The sequence below is a fragment of the Drosophila sechellia genome, chromosome 2R (genome assembly GCF_004382195.2).
Source record: "Drosophila sechellia strain sech25 chromosome 2R, ASM438219v1, whole genome shotgun sequence".
NCBI classification, from domain to species: Eukaryota; Metazoa; Arthropoda; class Insecta; order Diptera; family Drosophilidae; genus Drosophila; species Drosophila sechellia.
In genome coordinates, this window is record NC_045950.1 from 10,568,355 (window position 1) to 10,589,698 (window position 21,344).

A 21,344-nucleotide genomic window follows, 5' to 3' on the forward strand; every position below is an offset into this window, starting at 1 on the left:
AAAAACGACAAATTGGCATCTCGGTTGGGTGATCTCTATCTGCAAGACCGGTGGCAATTACCCGGTGCCGTCAACATATGACGCTTCTGTTTCCCGGAACGCTCCAAACCGGTTGGCGATCGTTGGTCTAATCTTGCAGCACCTCCTGCTTCTGGGAAGCAATTGCAAATAAATCGCATTTAATAAATAGCAGCGGACAAAGAGGCACCGACCTATGCCAGTCCGATCTCTGCACCTGTGTTGTCCCTGCACTGCCTCCCTGTCGGCAATCATCAGAAATCAATAAAAATGTTTATCATCAGGCTAAAACAATTGGCCCAAGCCAGCTCTTCAAGTGGCTAAAAAAGCACCGGCAGTTGTTAATTAGCGCCATGCCGCAAATGCCAAAACGTCCGAAGGAAAACAGCAACTACACAACACGATCAGCAGAAACTTGGCAATCGGAATTGCCGGCCACAATCGAAAGCCACGAGAGGAGACTTCATTGATCGTTTTGGCCGCACATGCACTCCACTACGAGCCACGTTTACCCATATCCATTCCAGCCAGACCGCCAGGCGCGTCATCCGCTGGACCCAATACCAATCCCCCGAAGTACCCCACATCTTGTTTTTTTCCGCGAACTCTTCTCTTTTTGTACCGCTTAGCGTCACCAATATGTCCCAAGTGATGATGATGGCAATGATGATGACCATGCCGCTGGCACTGCAAATCAAAACCTCCAACGTATAGAGGTAACAACTCTGATCGCATCGATTCGCATCGCTTTATTTTTGGTATTTCTGGCATTTGACGGGTTTTTACACGCTCATTTTCAACAGGGGAGTCTACAGTGGTCACAGGATGAGGAGCTCCAGAGGCGAACGAGCAGGATTAACAGGGCTTAAAATACTGATTTAAGGAAGCTTTCTTAATAAGAGATATACAAAATCTTAATCATATCTAAATGCACTTACTTAAGATAATATTTTGAAAGAACTGAAATATACTATATGTCAATATCCCAAAAACCACTATGCGACGATTGAAAGTCTGCTGGTCGGCTGACAGTTTGGCAAACTGACTGACTGAGTGTCTGGCCAGGCAACTGGGATGGCCAACAACCAGCACATCATTTTGCCTTCAACTTGAATGTGTGTGTAAGTAAGTAGCCACCAACTCTGTGGCCAACTTCATATCTGGCTGGCATGTGAGAAAAGCATTTTTGGGACCGCATCGCGTTACATTGACAAATGAAGAAGCTCCCATCAGTCAAGTCGCGATGGTGGAAAAGGAGCGAGGCTCCAACTTTGCTTTTCGCACTGATGAAGATGCACGTAAAACACCCAAAACCGTGTGGCAAATGGAGACAAATGATCGACGGGGAAACCAGAAAGGAGCAAAAGCTGTGAAATGAACTCTGTTCGGGTCCTTGACAATGAGGGGTGGTAAGTGAGGTCGGTGAAATATATTCGCATGCCCTATTAAACAAAAACAAAAGTGAAAAATTGTTTTCTTTTCTTCTTTTTTTTTTGCACAACCCCTCCGGCAAATGTTTCCTCTTCCGGCCTGTAAAATCAGGGGGGTGGGGGTGGTTTTCAAGGAGTTCGAGCACACGGAATGTGTGCCAAACATGCAATATACGCCAGAGAAGAGGGCTACACTTACATTATGTTCATTACCGGCTTATTAGCGTGATTTACCGATTGGGGGAGTGATATGTATCCTGGGGTTGGGATAATGACAATGCGGATAAGGATGTGCTTGAATGATGAGATGTGGGCGGAACAATGCCTGGGAAAATGACTTTGAAAGCGCCATATCCCATATCCGTTTGTCAATAATACCGTGCGAATTTCTTGATGGATGTGCCGCAGGAAATTCACTTCACTTTCCAGTACTTCCTAAGATTGCCGTGTATCTTCCCCCGCAAATTGTGATATGCAAATTTTGATTTGGGTTCGGTTATTAACCATTAAGTTCATCGCCTAATGGAGGGTTCTATCTTCATTCGAAACTTGTCAATTGCCTGTCAACTTCCTGTCTGAAATTGTGAGCCGGGGCTAGCCGCTAATTAGCTGACCAGATCATAGAGATACAGATCTCACAGTATCCTCTTCTCCGGCGAGGCGCTAATTCAATTAATAATCCCTCGTTCCAAAGGGGGAGTCACATATAGTTATAGTCAACACGCGCGGGATCCGTATCAGGCCGGCAATTTACACAAATTAAAACTAAACAGTTACCCTCCGTCCTGCACACTTAATTATGCAATTACTAGATAATTTTTCTTGTTCTCCGCTGCGTACTTGTTTTTATTAAACATTTGTTTTCTTCGGCGGCACGAGCTGGGGCACAGAACCGAACCGGAAACCGAAAACAGTTGCAGATACAGATACATAATCCCTCGGATACACATATGCGAGCGGCTCCCATTGGTCGAGTATTCTCCGTGCTGCTCTCTGAATGTGAGTGTGCCTATAGGTGTCTATATACCTCGTTTCGGATACACATGAGTAGGGCGCCGTTTGGGGGCGTGTCACGGGTGGCACAGAACGTATCTGTCAGATGCTTTGTTTGACTTTGACTTACTGCCCTGCGAGTAAAATGTATAATCTATAATACATATACCATATATGAATATATGGTGCATTTGGTTTTTATTAATGTTAAGCTTTAATAAACGAATATCAGATACCCTTACTCAGCTAGCTAATGTGATTGTGAACAAGTAATTTCACCATTAGTTTAGCAAATTGATAGAAATAGGCAAGAAAATGTTTATAGTGATTAAAATATTGCCCCTTGTGTAAAATCTCTAATACAAGTATATCTTCCTTTTATTGAATTTCCTTTCGAAATCCGATTTACCGCACCATATAAACACCACAATTGATTCCCTTCTTAGGGAATGAACGTGCCGAAATCGGCGTTATGTAAATGGATATCGATACGCGATCATCGCAATCGCTGATTGATTGATTGCCATTCAGGGCAGGCAGCACCAAATATAAACAGCGATTGTGAAGGACAAAGGACTCCTTGGGCCTGGCATTTGCGGGTGGTTTGTTTTCTATGCGCAATTTATAAAGTTGCTGACACAATAATGGGAGCCAGGACACGCCAGGATCACCACGCCGAATGGCACCTCCGCCTTAAATTCTCGCGAATTAATTTAAAAAGGAGCTGGAATTGTGGTCCCGCTGCTGCAGCGCATTCGAAAAGTATTGTGTTACCAGGCGCAACCGGGAGCTGGCATCCAAGATCGGCATTGGTCGGGACCAATGGCAGCGGGATCCGGCGAGCGTCCCAAGTTCGCTCGCCTTGATAAGACATAAAAGGTCCTCCAGGACAAAGGACCTGGGGCCCAGCAATTGCCCAGGCATTTCCTTGAGCGTGTTTATGCTTTGCGCCTTCTTATCCCTCGATTTCTTATCACGGCAAAAAGATCAAATTTCGAAAGGGAGAGCAAATCGAGGATAACAAGAGGGAGCGAATGGATGCCGCTGGGAAAGGATGTGGCGAAGGATGAATCCAATCTCGTCAGGCTCCTTACAAAAGCTTCAGAAGGCGGGCAGAAGTCACCGGCAGCTTAGTAAGTAGACGCTGTTTTGAAAATTTTCAAAAATTTGCTGTACTTTTTTAAAATTTTAAATAAATATGTGAAATATAACTAAAGCAAGAGCTGGAACAGTTCCAATTTCTAATAGTAGTAATTGCTATTAGCCTGCAGTGCTTCACCTCTTCCAAAATTGCCATAAACGTCACAGAGTCAACGTTCTCTATATAGATTGTATTACACAATCAGATGCTGTTCTGTGACCCTTGAATAAAAAACCCAGAACCCGAGAGATAGAAAGGCCTTAATTAAATGTAGTTAAATGTTGCCTGAACAGGAATTTTGGTTCGTTTCGGTTTCGGTGTTAAGTTGTTCTAAGTACGCTGCTTTTATGACCCATACAGCAGTACACATAGCCAAGTGGCAGGGCTCCAAGATGATAATGATGATGGGGATATGACGATATGATATGTGATGGTGGTGGACAGAAACGGACAAGTTTCACAATTTGCTCGCGGGTTTATCATGTCCAGAGTGCGTTTTGACCTCTTGGCGAGTACGTGCCTGGCCTCAGAGTGTGACAAACTTGTTTATATATATGTTTTTTTTTATTTAGCTGGGTAACAGAGTAGTGGCCTGTAGTTGTTGCTTTTATGACTTAATGCCGCGTACGCAGCGCAATTTCAATTACATGGTGAACCCAACAGGCCGCTAAAACGGTTTACATGCTTACATGGGGCCAACACAAAATATACATAATATACAGATATAGACCGGCTCCCCGGCAGTCCAAACACTTTCATTTGGTGGCGGATGGAGAGGGGGACACGGTGTTGTAAGACCTTCGACCGCGACCAGGTGCCAAATTTGACAGGCGAACGCTCGACTCGCGCATAATTTATGCCCATCAAGAAACCCCGAAACCGGAAAGGAGTGACTTAATGTTGACCTGTCCTCCGTAGCTGAAGAAGAAGTTAGCCTGCGGCACGTGGCCAACTTTATGATTTCTCGCCTTTGGGTTGCACTAGGCAGAGTGGTTTCGTGGCTGTGTCTTCACTGGGAGCATGCATTTTTGATGCCCCTTTGGAGTTGGCAGAATGCCGGAATTTAATCAAGTGTTGCAAGTGGTGCGAATGGACCAAATGAAAGTTTCAGTAAATTGCTCAAAAGTGGTGCAATTGCATCGCGCTGCAAGTGGGAGTACATTCACAGAAGACTCAATTTTATACCTGTAAATTAAAAGATTCGTTTCAGGCCGTGTAAAGAATCTGGCTATGAGATTTCCCACCTCCACCGAGGGAGGAGTTTTCCCGGGTTGAAATTTCCCCAGTATGGGAAATCAAGTATTTTCTGTTAACTTAATCCTAATCTTAATAAATAAAAATATGTACAAAAATAATATCACTTTAAAAAAAAACTTAAAAAAAATAAAAACAATAATAATCAATAACAATAAAATGAAAAGATTTTATGAACTGCCATTTGTATTCCTTTTGCACCATCACATCGAAATTCTGGAAACAGTAAAAATGTGTAGAGTTTGCTATTGTGCAGCCACACTCTACAGCTCCTAATAAAGTTAACGATACCATCTTGATATGAATAACATGTAGAAGCAATAAACATACATATATTATGCAAATATTTATTACATTCGTATAATACATTTGACACTTAACATATTTGACATGGTTGAAGTCCAGACTTTTCAATATGACTTTCAACGATTGTATTCGAAAAAATTAAGTCTACAAATCGAGGTGGCAACTCCTCACATGTATAAATTTGGTTTGTTCATGGTTATTTCATGACGATACTGAAAGTCATTGATAAATTGTTCGGATTTATTTTGCAAGTTAAATACAATTTCTTATTTATAAAAATGAATTAAATGCATGTATGTATGTAATTAATATCGAACACATTAGCAATTAAACAGTTTAGTATAATAATATTCGCTGTTAACAGCACGCTTCGTTAACATTGGGAACTTACAGAGTTGCCAGATCAGTTTCATCTGGTGTTACCAAAAACTGATTCAGCAAAGATATTTTAGGGAATTCCCAATATGACCAGGTATTTCCAACTCGGTCACACTGAATTGCGATACCGATTGCTTCAGGCAAACCTCCTGATATCGGAGACAGTCGACAAAAAAAATTGAACGGTTGTTGGTGTATGCTATGTTCGATTGTTTTCGGTCACCAGAGGAAAACTCGTAAAATCTCGGAATACCCGCAAATGCTCGTCGACTTCTGACTCGAGGGGTTCTTGAATTGCACTCGAAGTATCGAACAACATTGAGCGGGAAAGGGATTTAAAGGACTCGTTGTTGTTGTTATAGTTATTATCAAGCGCTGCAAGATATAAATAAGGAAGAGGAAGAAGAACATCGAAGTGTTTTGCTAGTGAAGTGAGAAGAAATATAGAAAGAGAGAGAGAGAGAAAGAGAACGACGCATCAATTACCGTTATCAGCTAACCGGCAATAACAAAATCATGTTGATCTCGTGCAAATGCTCGAATTTCGTTGCTTCGACTTCGAAATTGCAGCGCAGCAACAGCAGCAGCGGCGCAGGGGGCCGCGTGGGCAGTGCAGATGTCGCCAGCGGCGATGTACCCACCGCGATCCTCCTGTCGCAGGTGTTCCAGCAGAAGTATCCACTGGACTTCGTCTTCTACAGCCATATCATGGAGTTCTTTAAACACGTAAGTCTCTCTCGGTATTCAACTATAGCCTCTATATAGTTCGTCAACCGATTATCGCCCAGCGTGCCAGAGCAGGACGGAGTATGTATTGATTGGGGAGTAGGCAAAGGCAACAACGGCGCAGCATAAAAGGCAACAACAATGGGCTAAAGGCCTATGCTGGGACACTAGTGCGCGCTCTTTCGCTCTCTTTGCGGGCACACAGTAGAGATACGGTTAAAAGGACCAGAGGGGAATAGAACACAATGTTCGCTCAAGTAATGCATTTATAATCCGCTAATACATTGTTGTTACCAAAAAATGCAAACACAAAGAAAAGCAAACACAACAAAACTGGAACATATGAAATATAACTTAAGAATAACGTTTTTCGCTTAACTTGCTTTTTCCCCTAATTGAGCTGGTGTAACTTAACAGTTCACTCTATTTAGTTGCATTAATCAAGGTAATTGTTAAGCGAAATTCACTGTATTTGCGTTGTTGCGCTGCTAGTGTGTGTGTTTGTGTGTTTTTATTATCGTTCTTTATGTTTTGTGTGCCGGCTTTATTTTTTTTTGCTTTCTGCCGTTTCTGCCTGTGCCTATTCTCACACACACACAAAACAAACATAGGCCTATACATACATATGTATGTGCACATGTAGGCCTGGAATCGGGAATTGGAAGGGGGATGGTCTACGGAGGGATGTAGGGAATATGGAAGGGCAAGAAGAAATAGGGTCATCCATTTGCTCATAGGAAACTCGTGAGGAATCCTCACATTTTCTGGTTTATTTTCGGTCTGCCCGCTCCTTCGCGTTCCCCTACCCCCTCTTCTACCATTACCATTCTTCTCTCGTTCCGCACCTGTTTATCATTCGCTCCTCCTTTTCAAGCAGGAGCACCCTGTTCTGGTTCGGTATTCTCTTTGCCAACCTGATCGCCGGTATTTTTAGTTTCCTGCGTCAGCTTCTGTTTCACTCGCCTTCTTTTTCCCGTTTTTATTCGCGTTTTGTATGATTTATTCGCTCTTGCTTTTCATTTGTCACACCCTCAGTTGCAAGTAATTTGCATAATTTCGTTTAGTAACTTTTCAGTTCGGTTTCGCTTTCCCAAAAACGTCACAAAGTTGCAAAGGGGTTGGCATTCAAGGGTTAAGCGAAGTCGAATATTCCAGTTCTGGAATTCGGAAGTTGTGTGTTAATGGTTAATAAAGTCGCAAATTTATGTCCTTCTTGTAAAAGTATTTAAGGGTGTCACTACCAAGAAAATAATTATAAAAAGGCACCTGGAAATATTTTGTTATACCATTTATTTAATTATTAAAAATAACAGGTAGCACTAACGAGCATACATATGTATCTGTGTACATTCATACAAATGTATAATTTATAGATCACCGATGTCGTCATTAGTCATTACTTAACTACACAAATTAATATCTGGTCTTTTGTTGTAAAATGGGGATTTCTTTAAAAACGTTATCATAACTTCTTGATTTTAATTGTTGTCGTATTTTCATTTTTTTTCCTTCATAACTTAGTCGAAAGATATAAGAAAGATATATATGTTGATAAATCATGATAAATCATGATAACCCTTTCCTTTTTAAAAGTTAGCACGGCAATTATTTAATATAAATAAGCAACCTTTAAGGAAATAACAACGTTGTTTATTTGCAGTAGCTAACTTGGCATTTAAAATTTCGATTATGAATTGTTATGAATGTAATTGTGAAATTATGTGCATAAATTCGGATCATAAGTGTATTTTTTTATTTTTTATTTTTTGGTAACCTCTCCCCCTCACTTTTTGTGTCTGTAATTGTTGTTATTATTAAGTTGTGCCGAATTTTTCCATCTTTCGTTCCTGGTGCTACCTTATCCATTTAACAAAATAAAAACAACTGAATATCTGCGTCATCGCCGCTTGTCTTGTCCACACTTTTCAAGGTTAAATCTCCCTATTCCCCCTTTTTTCTCTCTGTCTGCGTTTTATTCCCACTTTCGACCACGCCACTCGTCACATTTTGACAGCCATTGGAGTTGCTGGCCCGAGGTTTGACAGCCAGTGGGTGGACAGGGTCTCGGGAGGATCATCATGGCATCATTATAATTGCTTAGATTTTACAGGGTACATGTGTTTCGAATTCAAAGCAGTCCTGAGTGCTTTTATATACTTAAATATATAATTAAATCTTTTTATGTAGAGGACTCATTAATATTTTAGAAAATCGGTTATTGCGGTGCTTGCACAAAAGTACCTTCACCGCACGTTTGTAACTCGAGTGGCGTATTTATTGTAATGCAAAATTGAATTGTCTAATACGGCAACGACTTGATAGTTTTTGTTTTTGCGGTTGGCAGATCGTCGGCAATAGCCACTATTGTTGCTTTTGTTGCTTTGTGTGTTGTGCTGCGTTGTGTTGCACCCACTTCAAAAGCGCTGAGGCGTGCTACAACAACAGCAACGCGGACAAATAGACCAAAAGTGTTATTTTGAATAATTCAAAGCTCACAAAACAAAACAAAAACCAAATGAAAACAAAGTAAACCAAATTTTGCAACTACCTCGAATTGCAGATACACTATCTTCGCTTTCAAACACTTCTTATACTATTTTCATTTTGAAAATAAGTGTAGACATTAAATAGTGCAATTTAATAAATCATACCTAATTTAGCATATTAGTAATATATATATTTTAGGATATTAGAAATAGGTTTCTAGGTTTCTGAACAGCGGTTTCTAAAATCAAAACAAAGTATCCCACAGCCTATGAGTTAGTTTCAATATCATCGATCAGGGTATAACTGTTATTGAAATATACATCACAGCATATATGCCACAAGTATGGGTCTGTATGTATACATCAGTATGCAGGCTCGTGTGTTTATATGTATACGCTTCTATGTAGAGCCAAATCGGAACGCTTTTAGAATAAATTACGAAACCAGCGACAAAACACACAAGCAAGAAGTAAAAAGCACAAAGAGCGGTCGCGAGTGTTGGGCAAGCGGGGCGGGGCGAGGGGCAGAGACGAAGGCACAGGCAGAGGAAGAACAACAACGGTCGAGCCGAAATACAAAACAAAAAACTTGTTTATAATTTTTTCCCCATCTCTTGGAAGTATATTTTTTTCGAGTGTGTGTGAGGGTGTGTGTGTGTGTTGGATAAACAAGTTTTCGAGATTTCCAAATGCGGCCGGCCGGGCACTGGACCGCCGTAAAGTCGACGTAGTAGTCCGGGCAGCGGAAGAAAGGGGGCTCCAAAAGGCCCACTGGGCGCCCAAAGAGAGGGAGTTGATCCAAGAGCCGATCACTCGAAGAAACACCAAACGATATCAGTAGTGCCATACTGCTAGCTAACTAATAGATTGTTAATCCTTTGGGATTGGACTGCTGCGGGACTTATGGATCAAAACAACTTCATATCAAGATGCAAAATCGTATTACTTACTTACTACTTACATAAAGGAATTACAAAACATCGCATACCCTGTAGAGTAGCACCCTTCTTGATTAGGTTATAGTAAATTGTATTTATATAGAATAGTATTATATAGTAGTAGTGTCATAGTAACACTCAATTACTTCCAAATAGTAAGTAAATTCGCACCCTTCTTGATTAAGTTATTCTAGTAAATTGATTTTCATTTTCTAGCCTTAGTAGTTTCTCTTCATGGTTAATAAACATTTCAATGTTACTTTGTTTTGCCATGTGTAGGCGCACAAAAGGCAGCCATAAAAACTATACTACATATATGTACATACATATGTATTGAAAGCCGGGTAGGGGGTCACTAAGGTATAAATGCCTACTGCGGACTGCTGGCGAATGGCTTTTTCGGGCTGGGCCAGTTGACAGTCGGAGCACCACCATCTCCCCACCATCCCCACCACGGAACCCCCGAACCCTGCCCATAAAAGCTCTCCACTGCGTAGGCCCCGAAATGTTTAAATTACGAATTTATGCATAAAATTTGTTGAAATGCCGGACGACATATGGGCAAGATGTGTGATGGGCCATTACAAGGCTATGCTTGAATTTAGTCAACTCGAACTTCCTAATGACTTGTGCAACACTAATGAAATTGACTGACAATAGTGCTCGCTAACTCGAAACGCGCACTTAAAGTGACATCTGTTTGTAATTATGATTGTTTTTGAAAACACTCAATTATGCTTTATGATTTTGCGATGAATAATATGGTTACAATTGTCTACAAAGCTTATTAAATGTGTGTGTAATAATATTTATGGTAGCTATGAAACATTTGGTATAAATCTGTAAACTAAATGAAATCAACATTATATCGCATTCTTTTGGATATTTCTGTGCGAATGGACTAGAATTGGAACTATTTTGTTTACTAAATGTATTCATGTATCTTGCAGTTTGTTTGTCATCGCCTCTTAATCCAGCAGTAAAAGTAGCTGTGATTGTGCGCACGCCCCTTATCAATTTTGATTGTCCAGCGCCCACACACACACACGCACACACACTCTTTCACACACTCACACCTACCTAGGCGTCTTTTCTAGGTTATCAAACGGTAAAAACGCGGCGACACAAATACTGATACTCCCTGCCACTTTTCCATATAGTATAGAGTATATATGTACGAGTATATATGTATAAACCGATTGCTGCCAGTCGCGCTGTCGTCAATCGATGTCTGCCTCCCAGTTTCGCCTTTCGAAGTGGTTTATTTATGATTAGAGCCTTTAATCTCCTCAGCCCTTCTTCAATCGTTGTTGGTGCTCTCACCTGTGAAAATTGGTTAATTGAAAATCAAAACAATACACGATCTTTGAATGGGCCGAGAAACGAGTTCGATGAACAAAGCTAAAACAAGAGACAACAAAACAACTGCATTCATATGCTAATGGCCAAGTATATTTTTAGCCCAGTTAATCGCGTTATGAAACCGAAAACCCTTTTCCAATCCACCGATTCCACAAGGCAAACATCAACAAAGCAAATCCCAAGCACGAGTTATCAATCAGTTTAAGTTATATTTTCCTCATATGATGGAGGGGGAGGGAGGAGAGGGGGTGTGGAGAGAATATAAGGCGCGCCTGCAATGACAACGTTTGTGCACTCTAAAAATAGCCATTATCAAATGTAAAGTCTGTGAACCGAGGCGGTTTTTGCTGCATGGGTTCAATGTGTCTAGGAAATGAATAATAATGCAAACTGAAAGGTATTATATTTGCCTATAAAATAAATTTCTTATCAAAACTGTGGGCTATATTATCACACTCTGAGATGGCCCTTTATAAACAGTCGGGCTGGCGCTTATCATCTGAAATAAAAAGTTAAAATTAGAGGCAAATTATAACTTGATATACTAAGTTGAATTATATCTATTAGACTGACAGCTTATCCTTATATTCATTTACTGACCCTTTAGAAGGCAGCACATCATCCCAAGCAGGAAATTGCCATTATGATATGGCAAGGTCAGAGGTTCGGAGTCCCAGAAGAGTACGCTGGTCAATCAGAGTTAACCACCCCTTTGACCCCACATAAATACATATGGAAAAATAAATACATATATGTATATGACCAGCTGCTTGTAGTGCGCGTGTCTCGGTTAATTGAAAACCAATGTTAATCTTTAACAAATATAACCTTGAAGCCAGCGACAGTCGATTGCCGATTGTAATAAAGCCCACACACTTCAGCGTACCAATCTTTGGGCCAATCTAATGAGCCTGGCCCTTGCTCGTAAACTCTTAACCTTTTTGCACTTGCCTTGTACATACATACAAATGTAGCTACTGAGTGCCATATATACATAGTACAAACGCTCTCGTGTAAACAGAACTATAAATTCTTGAATTGAGAAATCGCAAGCCGGCTAAAAATAAAAATAAAAATAAAGCAATGAAAACACCTCTTCTTTTCAAAATATCTAAACGCGAATAATTTATTTTGCGTGTGCAAGAGGGTTGAAGAATGCCAAAAGGGGTGGTGGCATTTTGGGTTCGGGGGGTTGATTCTCTGATTTTTTCTTTCTTTCTTTTCTTTTTTTCTTTTTGATCACGTCGATCACGTTTAGCATGCGTGATTTTATCGGGTGAGGGGTTAATTTCATAGCTTCCCCTTAAATTTTGATGGTTTCGCATAAATATTTGCTCTGAGGCACAACAACACACACACAATGCAGCCGAAAAAAATAGAAATAATAGTAGTGGCCAGGCGAGAAATAAATAAATAATGAAAACTGTGTCAAATGTGCGGCGGCCACAAAGATTTGTTTACTTCGGATAAACACGAAACAAGGGGTCTAAATTTGATACGCAAATAGGAGTGGAAAATATAAAAAAAAAATGCACTACGAAAAAATAGTTTTCGATAGAAGAATTCTTAGAGCGAAATCAAAAATCTTTTTCTCAACATGCTTATACAAATGAGTTCTTGATCATCCACATTTTGTATTCTTCAGTATTCTTGAAACAGTTTAATTATTCATTTTTCTTAGTGTTGATAGTCTTATCAATACTTGGCTGTCTTGTAATTCTTACGCCTGGAAAAAAAGCTATAATTAGACCGTTTGCACAAATAAGCAGGTCTTATCACTCACAACTCACAACTCTATAATTCGGTAGCTCCGAAAATAGGCGCAGGTCGCGTTTTGGGTTCGATAGAGATGAGATGATCTCATTATTCTAGTAGGAATCTACATACATACATATGTACATAGATGGCCGTATATTTATATTATTATTTATACGAGCTGTGTGAGTGTGTATAAAACTAACAATTAACAACAGCAGACGTTGGGCAGGCCCGAGAATTCCGCCATCTTTGCTGTTTGCTTATTAAATTTGAGCTGTAGCCGGCTGTGCGGTGCGCTGGGCAAACAAAATCCACGCCAACGTAAATTTGTTTGTCAAAGTTTTTAGATAACACTGGCACACCTATGTACCTCGTAGTCCCCCCAATCCCCAACCCCTTTTGCCCCCGCTCACTCCGTTCGAAGTCTGTTTAGCAGTGCGCCGATGGGCAAACATTGTTGCGCTTAATTTACTGTTACGCACTGAGCGAAATTGATGAGTTGATTTGACCGAGCCATATATATATAGGGAAGGGCCCTGAAATGTCTAATGAAATTCGTATAGATTAATTACTGATGAAAATTATATGATAATAACAGCATTAATGATTTCACTAAAATAAGCTTTTGACTTTTAATTTTTATATTTATTTTTGTATAGTACGGTCACACCAAAAAGTTATCTGACTTTGATAATCTAATCTGACAATATTCATATAAGCATAACTACTTACTGGCTAATTAAGCATAATGTTTTCTTGTCAAGTTGCTTAAACAAACTGTTTTGTTACATATATTATTAAATAATAACAAGTTTAGAATCAGTTTTCCGCCTTTGCCTTAGGCAAATTTGTTTTCATGTGTAGGCAATCGAGCTTCGACTCATTTCAGCACATTTATTTACATACCTACAAAAAAAAAAGGTTTAATCTGTCGGCGGGGAGCACACGTGTGCACGTTTCCCTAGCTTTTTTCCAGTTCCTCATTCTAATCCCGATTGAAATATATATCTTTTGGGAGCAGGGCTCGGTGGATGGGTCGGTGGAGAAGGGGTAAGTGCGGCAGGCACTCTGGCTGGCGAGACTATATGCGATGTTTTGGGTCTGGGGCGTTATCAGATTTTGTTTTCAAACGACATTGAATGATACGCTTTTTTTTACTATTTTTCCTTTTTTTCTGTTTTTTCGTAGATAAGGCAACATTTTATTAGGGAAGTGCGAATGAGGGCGGTGGGGGCAGAGGGCTTGGAAAACAATAAGCCTAAATTGGTTTAGAAAGTTGAACATGACAGCAATTAATTTTGTAATACGTGAACGATCTAAATAATAGCTGGGGAGATAATCAATTTTCACTAAGGCTAACAAAACCACAATTTAAGTGGATTGTCAGTTGAAATGAATCAACGATTAATACTAGTAGAAAGACTAACTTTTTAAGTGAAATATAATAATAAATAAAATGAGAAATAATCGCTTTAAGTGAAAATAGAAACAATTTTGAAGTCTTTTAAATATAATTCATCTATAAATGCGTTGATACTATTCAGAAACGAAGCCATTTTAATGAAATATGTATATTGGCCCTTTAAATTGGGTAAACAATTAATTCCAATCAAGAAGCAGAACCCACAACCCTAAATATTAGGCCCATTAGATGGCTGAGAAAACAAGTTTCGACCAACAAGTGACCCAAAGATACTTTGATGTAGGGGGGGCTTAAATTGAACTTAGGCCATCTCGAGTGACTCACACTGGCGGCCCAGAAAGAACCCAAGAAACGGACGGAGGAGGAGCACAACAAAAGCCCTAGATGGACTGGACTGGCCAAATCGTAAGCCCGTCGATTGGTAGTGGAAATTTTTTTTTTCAAAAAACCGAGCGCCCAGCACGCGCGTGTGTCCCCAGCTGTCTAAAGTTGTTTATGATAATGGCCACCGACGAACGGCGACGTATCTGAGCGAAATGTGTTTGCCTTCTTTTTTTTCGACACAAAAAAATAAAAGAGGCAAAACTAACTAAAAATGAAGAAAAAACAAAAAAAAAAAACGAAAAAAAAAAAATGAAAATGAAAAAAGAAAAAATGCAAGAAGAGGAAGATGGGGGGAGAGGGTATTATATTATTGTATTATTCGCGAGCAGCGAGGCGAACCAAGTCGCACCCCAGAGCGAACCACTCCTCCTCGCCATCCCCATTTCGAGGGGGATCCAAATCTATAAAAGATTATTTTCGTAGTTTCTTTTGCCAGTTGATTTGTTTACAACTTATTTTCTTTTTGGCTCAGTTTCGGTTTCTGCCGATGAAACGCAACACGGGCGAGTTATCTCAAAGCTATAAAAAAAAAGTAAAATCCAATGAAAATAGAATTAGAAATGGAAAACAAAACAAAGGAAAATGCGTCAATCGGGCGGATGATTGTTATTTTCTTTTCACTCTTTCTACCTATCTTTTTTTTTTGGGGAAAGGTGTGCCAGCCTCGGATGATTAACGACCTGATTGATTGGTAATTAACGAGGGTGCCAGCACTTGCAACAGGTTAATGCCCCCTCCCGGCATTTTCAGACCCCCCTGTTTTCTATTAGATTTTCAAGTGTGATATCAGACTGATACGAGATCAACTGATAAGCAAATTATTATCTCACACGAGAATAACAAGAGCATAATGATTTAAAAGGCTTAAGTTACAATTTGTTGCTACTTCGTATCTTTATTTGCATTTGCCATCTTTATTTGTGCCGTTAAAAAGTGAAAATATTTTATATTATGTCTCACAAACGACTCATTTCTCCCATTGGACACAGCTTAATGTGTTTGTTTTTCGCAAAGTCAATAGCAAAGCGAATTGATATGCAACGAAATATGTAACTGAATAATGATATGACTAGTCGCTTAGTTAGTTAGGCGATCAGTTAGGCCAACGTATTTAGACACATCAAGTGTCACAGGCTACAGGCTTTATTAATGCCGTTCAATCAATTAAACTGCACAGCCGCCTAGCACAACAACAACAAATTAATTATGCAGCAATGTGCAAAATGCGAGAAAATTATTACACACATTTTGCTCTAAAGTTGTTTGTTTTATGGGAATCGTTCTGGTTGCATAAGCAGCGGCGGGGGAATATGCATTATTTCCAGACACCACTACCCGCTGATATGAATTTCAATTGCCTTCGTCGTTTGTATAATACATAAAAATCCAAATTAAATAGATACAGGCAATTGAAAAGTACCCAAGGGTTTCGATGATAGCAAACGTCATTATTTGCTTTGCAGCATAACTGAAGAGCAGAATCACTTGATAGCTCCATCTTAATGCACTCGTACTTCCCGTCCAAGATTGCCGGCACATAACTCTCAAGTTATAGTCGACTTTATGGCCATATTATGCAGTTTATATCATTATATACATGGATATAATGATATTAACGAAGGTAAAGTTATGTGTCAGTTGCTTTCGTTTGAATCAGAACTAACATAAACACTTTAACTCTTTACCTCTATAAATAAATCTAAATCTAATTAATTGCTATAGTTTCTGAGCTAGTATCAATTAATTAATACAGCATGTCTTTGGTTGCAATATAGTATTTCGATTTTCTATAGATCTGCCCTGTGCATATTAAGTGATCCACGGACTCCCGCTGACTGACAGTTGGACAACGTTTTCGACAGTTGGCAGCAATGCAATTGATTCCGTCTAGATTGCATACATTACTTAAATGTCGTGCGATTCAATTCATACTGACTGCGTGCGACTGATTGGTAGTTACGTGCTCCTCGGCGCGTTTCCTCTGGCGATTTTGCATCTCTTTCGGCCAACCGGCTAGAACACGCCATGTTTTATTTATTATTTCGGCCAGAAGACGCGATTACAATCAATCAAATGGCCGTCTAGGCTGGCCTGGCCATAAAGCAAATGGTCATACGTCAAAGTCGAACGTAAACGGTTATTTAATCAGCTAACAGCCACTGGTTCCGGGCACTAGGTGGCGCCACAGTCACATAATTAGCGGGACAGCGCGCAGACATTTATTTTCAATTAAACAAGAGTCGATCATTCGAACAGGCAGTTAGGTTAATTAAGCAATCCAATGTAGTGACGACGACGAGAACGACGTCGGCGAAGGCAACTATTGCCTTCAATTGTTGTCATTGCAGTCTGAAAGTCACTGAGAAGAGTCATTGACATTTGGCAGATCGCGATTCGCGGCAGGGGCGAAAATTGCATGCAAAATGTTTGGCAAGCAAAGGGCAAACTGCATAGGAGGATGGCAGCTAACTAACCAACTGGCTATAATGATGGTTTGTCTGAAATCTTAACTGATAATGTCGTGCGTTTTGGGGCCCGTCAAACCAGTCAACAAAAACACCCACTTCAAGCTTAGCCAGCTATGCCATAAAACCATAAACCATGCTGAAAAAAAAATCCTGAATGAATGATCGATTTATCAGTTACCCTAGATTCGGTTGGCGCGAAAACTTTCCATTCTAAATACCCATATTTATTGCTGTATTTTTTTGGGGAATGGTTAAATGTGATCAAGATATTTTTGGGTTACTTATATGTTTCTAATCTTAATTACGCCTTCCCAGCAGATATCATCATAAATCTAAAATTGTACCACTTATCTTATCTGCTGCTCAATCGAAGAAAGGCATAATGACTCATTGCGTCAAAATCCCTATCTTACAGGGTATCAGCGCAGCAAATTAGCAGCAAGAACAACAAGTCAGTCAGTCAGTCTGGTCTTGTGGTTACGAAAACAGCCATAAAACTGCAATTTGAAACCGAGCAAATAGGCTTGAGCCCATAAATATGTTTATGCGTTTGCCAGCAATAATACCAGCCGGGTGCCAAAACACTTGACAACAATGCATTTGCTGTGTCACATTTTAGTGCCTTTCCCTCTGTTTCATTCAAATGTATAATTATTGCCGCCGACTGACTGGGCCTGATTAGATATTACAGCACTCGGTGTAAACAATAAGTTCGGAATTTGCATTGAAAACAATATTTTTGAGTGGGTGTGACCGCAACTTGTTATTGTCCAAAATGGATGCGAAAACAAATTTCCGAATAAAGACGAACGAATGCAGCTGCAGTTTTGAAATGCCGGAAATTGAGTTGACAGTCAAGTTTATGGACAATATCAGCCTTCTGAACGAATGATAAACATTTCGTTTTTGATCATGAATTTAATTGAATGTTGAAAGTATATTATATAGGATATTATGAATGATGTGTGATTAGGTCGCCGAGATGATCTCTTGTTCGCCCTGCCCACCTGGCAAAAAGTGATGAGATGGTTATGTGGAAAACGATCCTATGCGATTCAGAATTCAGCTTAGCTGACGTCGGGCAACATTGTCATTTGATTTCTGTTGACGTTTGCAGTTCGTACGTTAATTCAATTTAATTCGGTGTATCTACGTGTGCTAATGGTTGTTTGTGCACTTGTGTGTCCAGTGTGTCCCACCCCATCTCGCCCTGCGCTCCTCATTGTCCACATGAATATTACTTGATTGTGGTGGACGCGAGTGTCAAATTTAGCCAAGCACGTCTATAAAAAGTGTTTTTCTCTCCTGTGTCAGTCGGCAAACACGTGCTACGATTCCAAACATGCCGGAAATTTTTTGCATAAGTGGGAGGAATTTAACTATGTGTCTAAATAAGCGGGGCATTATGATGATGGATATATGTTTAGGTTTCATTGGCAGACTGCAAACTTGTTTCTTTCTATTTTGGCATTTGGAAACCAGACTATTTTAATCGATTCGGCGATATCATGAACTTGTTGTTTACCCATCGCATCTTCTGTTTGTCACCATGACAACCAGAATAATTCAAGTTGTCTTCTGCTGCTCTATATGATGGCGCACATCATCAACATCATTTTGCCATTGCACTAATTGTTTGTTGTTTTCGTGTTCATCAGCGGTTTCTTGTTTTCCGATAAAGTCTTCACACAATACACAATCGGGTGCCGCACTCGAAATTAACATAATTGACAAATTTGCACTTGAACTACTGTGCGGCGGGGTTGTTGACTGGGCAAACATCGAAGAAAGGCTGGCTTTTCCGTTGTGATCAAAAGTGCAGATAATAATGGGGCAAATTGGTAATCCCTCTTTATCAGACATTGACCAGACTGACTGTGTGGAAAGTCTTATCAACTTGTTGACTAAAGGTAATCCAATTTAATATGAATGTGAGGGTTGCACCCAGGTGAAGCCTGCTACACAAATCAATAACCATTTAGTTATACAAAAATATTAAAAAAAAAATGGAATAATTATATGGAATTAAGGAAATACATTTTCTTAAACAAGTATTAATATTCGAGTTTTTTCTTGCCGTTTCAGGCCTATGGTCCCATTCCAGACCTCACCGTGGCTGTGATTAACCAGCGGGAGCTGTTGTATGGTCTCACCATTGAAGCCGCAGGCCAGAGTTGGCAGCTGAGCCTGTGCATCAACTGCAAGGAGGTGCTGTGCGCCAAGCGATTGACGGCGGGCGCCGGTGCCACGCCCACACTCTACCTCATCAACTGCACGCTGTTGACCAGCAGCGAGGAGCTGGCTCAAAGGAAGTCCAACAAAGCCTTCTCGGAGACCTTCGAGCTGCTGATCATGGATCACACTGGCAGTGACTCTGGATCCACTCGACCCACCAGTGGACTATCCAACTCCGCATCGAGTCTGAGCATTGGTTCGCTGTCTGCCAATCCCACGGATGCCAGGGTGCAGAGATTGAGAATGATACAAGCGCACCAGCAGGCTCGATTGCAGGAGGAGATTGTGGAGACAAACGAGAGAATCGAGCGGTATACGCGCACTCAGTTCCAGTTGCTGAACAGTTTCCGGGAGAAATCGGATCAGGACTGCGCGTTGCTTTTCAAAGTTATTCGCGCGTTGCCCGAGCAGGCCTCGGAGCTACTCGATCGTGCCATGCTTCCCGCCCTCGATGTGGCGGCCAATCAGCCGCAGAGTGCCACTGCCCGGCGCAGGAACACCATCAGCAGCCGGCGGGAGTTGAATGGTGGTCCCACCACACCCACTACTACGTTGACACATCCGCCCAACTTCCTAACGCTGAACCAGCAGCCGCAGCAACAGTTGCTGGCGCAACAACAGCAGCAACAGTTGCAGGCGCAACAGCAGCAGCAGCAGCAGGCCCCGCAGAGTGTCTCGGTGTCCAGGAAGATGTCTCACTTTGACACACCGCCCGCCACCCCAGAAGCCACGCCCATGAGCGTGGGCAACAGCCCCACCTTCCGGCAGCAATCGGCAGCCGGCGGAGCTGGTGGTCCACCCACCCAGACGTTGACCCCAAATGGAGTGGGTCAGTCCAGTGCTAACGAAGATGCAGATGACTGCCTGTTCGATCTGGAGGATGTGGATGCTCCAGTGCCGGTTCAGTCCGTGCCCGTGCCTAGCTACCCGCGCAGCCTAATCTACCAGCAGCAGCATCAGCACAATCCCTTCCAGCAGCTGAGCCAACAAAATGGCCTACGAAGCGTACTTGATGACGAAGCTGCGGATGAAGCTGAAGGTGAGTACTAGAAATTTGCACCTCACACACATTTTTATTTACCACAATATGTTTTCAACTTACAGATGCTCTGGACCCGGATAGCTCCATTTCCATACCGGTGCGAAGTGGAGGGCGTCCCAGCCATGCGCAGTTGATGAACTTCGCTCGGAGTCTGCCCATCGAGATAGCCAACACCACGCTGGCCGAGAGAGCTGCTGTGGCCAACAACAATAACTTCGGGCAGGGCTGCGAGGAGGTGAGATCACCATTTAACAATTCAAAAAACCTATGAAACTAATGGCTGATCTCTTTTTATCAGGCAATGGACAACATCGACATAGCGGCCAGCATCCAAGCGCTGACCAGAAGTGTCCATGGCGAGGCTGTTTTTGGGGACTTGCCACGGCCCCGCCTGCGATCTCAGATCGAGGGCTAGCTAAGCTGGCAGGGATTTTGGAGTCACCACTACGTACACATAAATATATCAGCTCGCAATCTGCATAATTTGTTTGCCTGTCGCCTAGCCGCCAAAAAAATTGTTTTCGCTATTTGAACTAAATTAGTTGCTCAACGAAACAAGGACACACGAAGCGCCTTCCACAGACACCCACAAATACCCACATGTCCTTCATATAACACATGAAAACCACATACGCACCACCTACAAACTACCAAGTACCAATTAAGCAGTTTGCAATTTCTTTAATTATACATCGCCTATAAGTTTTCTTTCATTTTTTCGGATGATCTTCGATTGGAAATGTGTATTTTCTTCGTTCGACGAGTGTAAGCCTGTCACTGGCTGTTGCACATTGAGTTAACTAACTGATACTGATACTGATGATGTTGTTAGTTTATACAATGAATAATCTAGTATACATATACATTATATATATTATAAAATACATAAAGAATGCCATCAGCTTCAGCTGTGACACAGGCAAGACGCATCACAAAAGCGTCCAATTTATGTCTTCAATTGTTTCATTTTGGTAATGGTTTCGAATTCCTTCCTTGATCTTT

The 21,344-nt window shown here is 41.0% G+C and overlaps 1 protein-coding gene across 1 annotated transcript; it reads left to right on the plus strand.

The window, feature by feature from the left end:
- Positions 1 to 5,644: 5,644 nt before the first annotated feature.
- On the plus strand, positions 5,645 to 21,291 carry LOC6609152 (capon-like protein). Its single transcript, XM_002033818.2, has 4 exons — positions 5,645 to 6,246; positions 19,151 to 20,339; positions 20,405 to 20,577; positions 20,641 to 21,291. The coding sequence occupies exons 1-4, from the start codon at positions 6,037 to 6,039 to the stop codon at positions 20,755 to 20,757; spliced, it is 1,689 nt and encodes a 562-aa protein (XP_002033854.1). The 5' UTR covers positions 5,645 to 6,036; the 3' UTR covers positions 20,758 to 21,291.
- Positions 21,292 to 21,344: the final 53 nt, after the last annotated feature.

Coding starts and splice junctions, on each gene's coding strand:
- LOC6609152 (XM_002033818.2), top strand. CDS start 6,037: ATGTTGATCTCGTGCAAATGCTCGAATTTCGTTGCTTCGACTTCGAAA. Junction 6,247..19,150: donor TCATGGAGTTCTTTAAACAC/GTAAGTCTCTCT, acceptor TTGCCGTTTCAG/GCCTATGGTCCCATTCCAGA. Junction 20,340..20,404: donor AGCTGCGGATGAAGCTGAAG/GTGAGTACTAGA, acceptor TTCAACTTACAG/ATGCTCTGGACCCGGATAGC.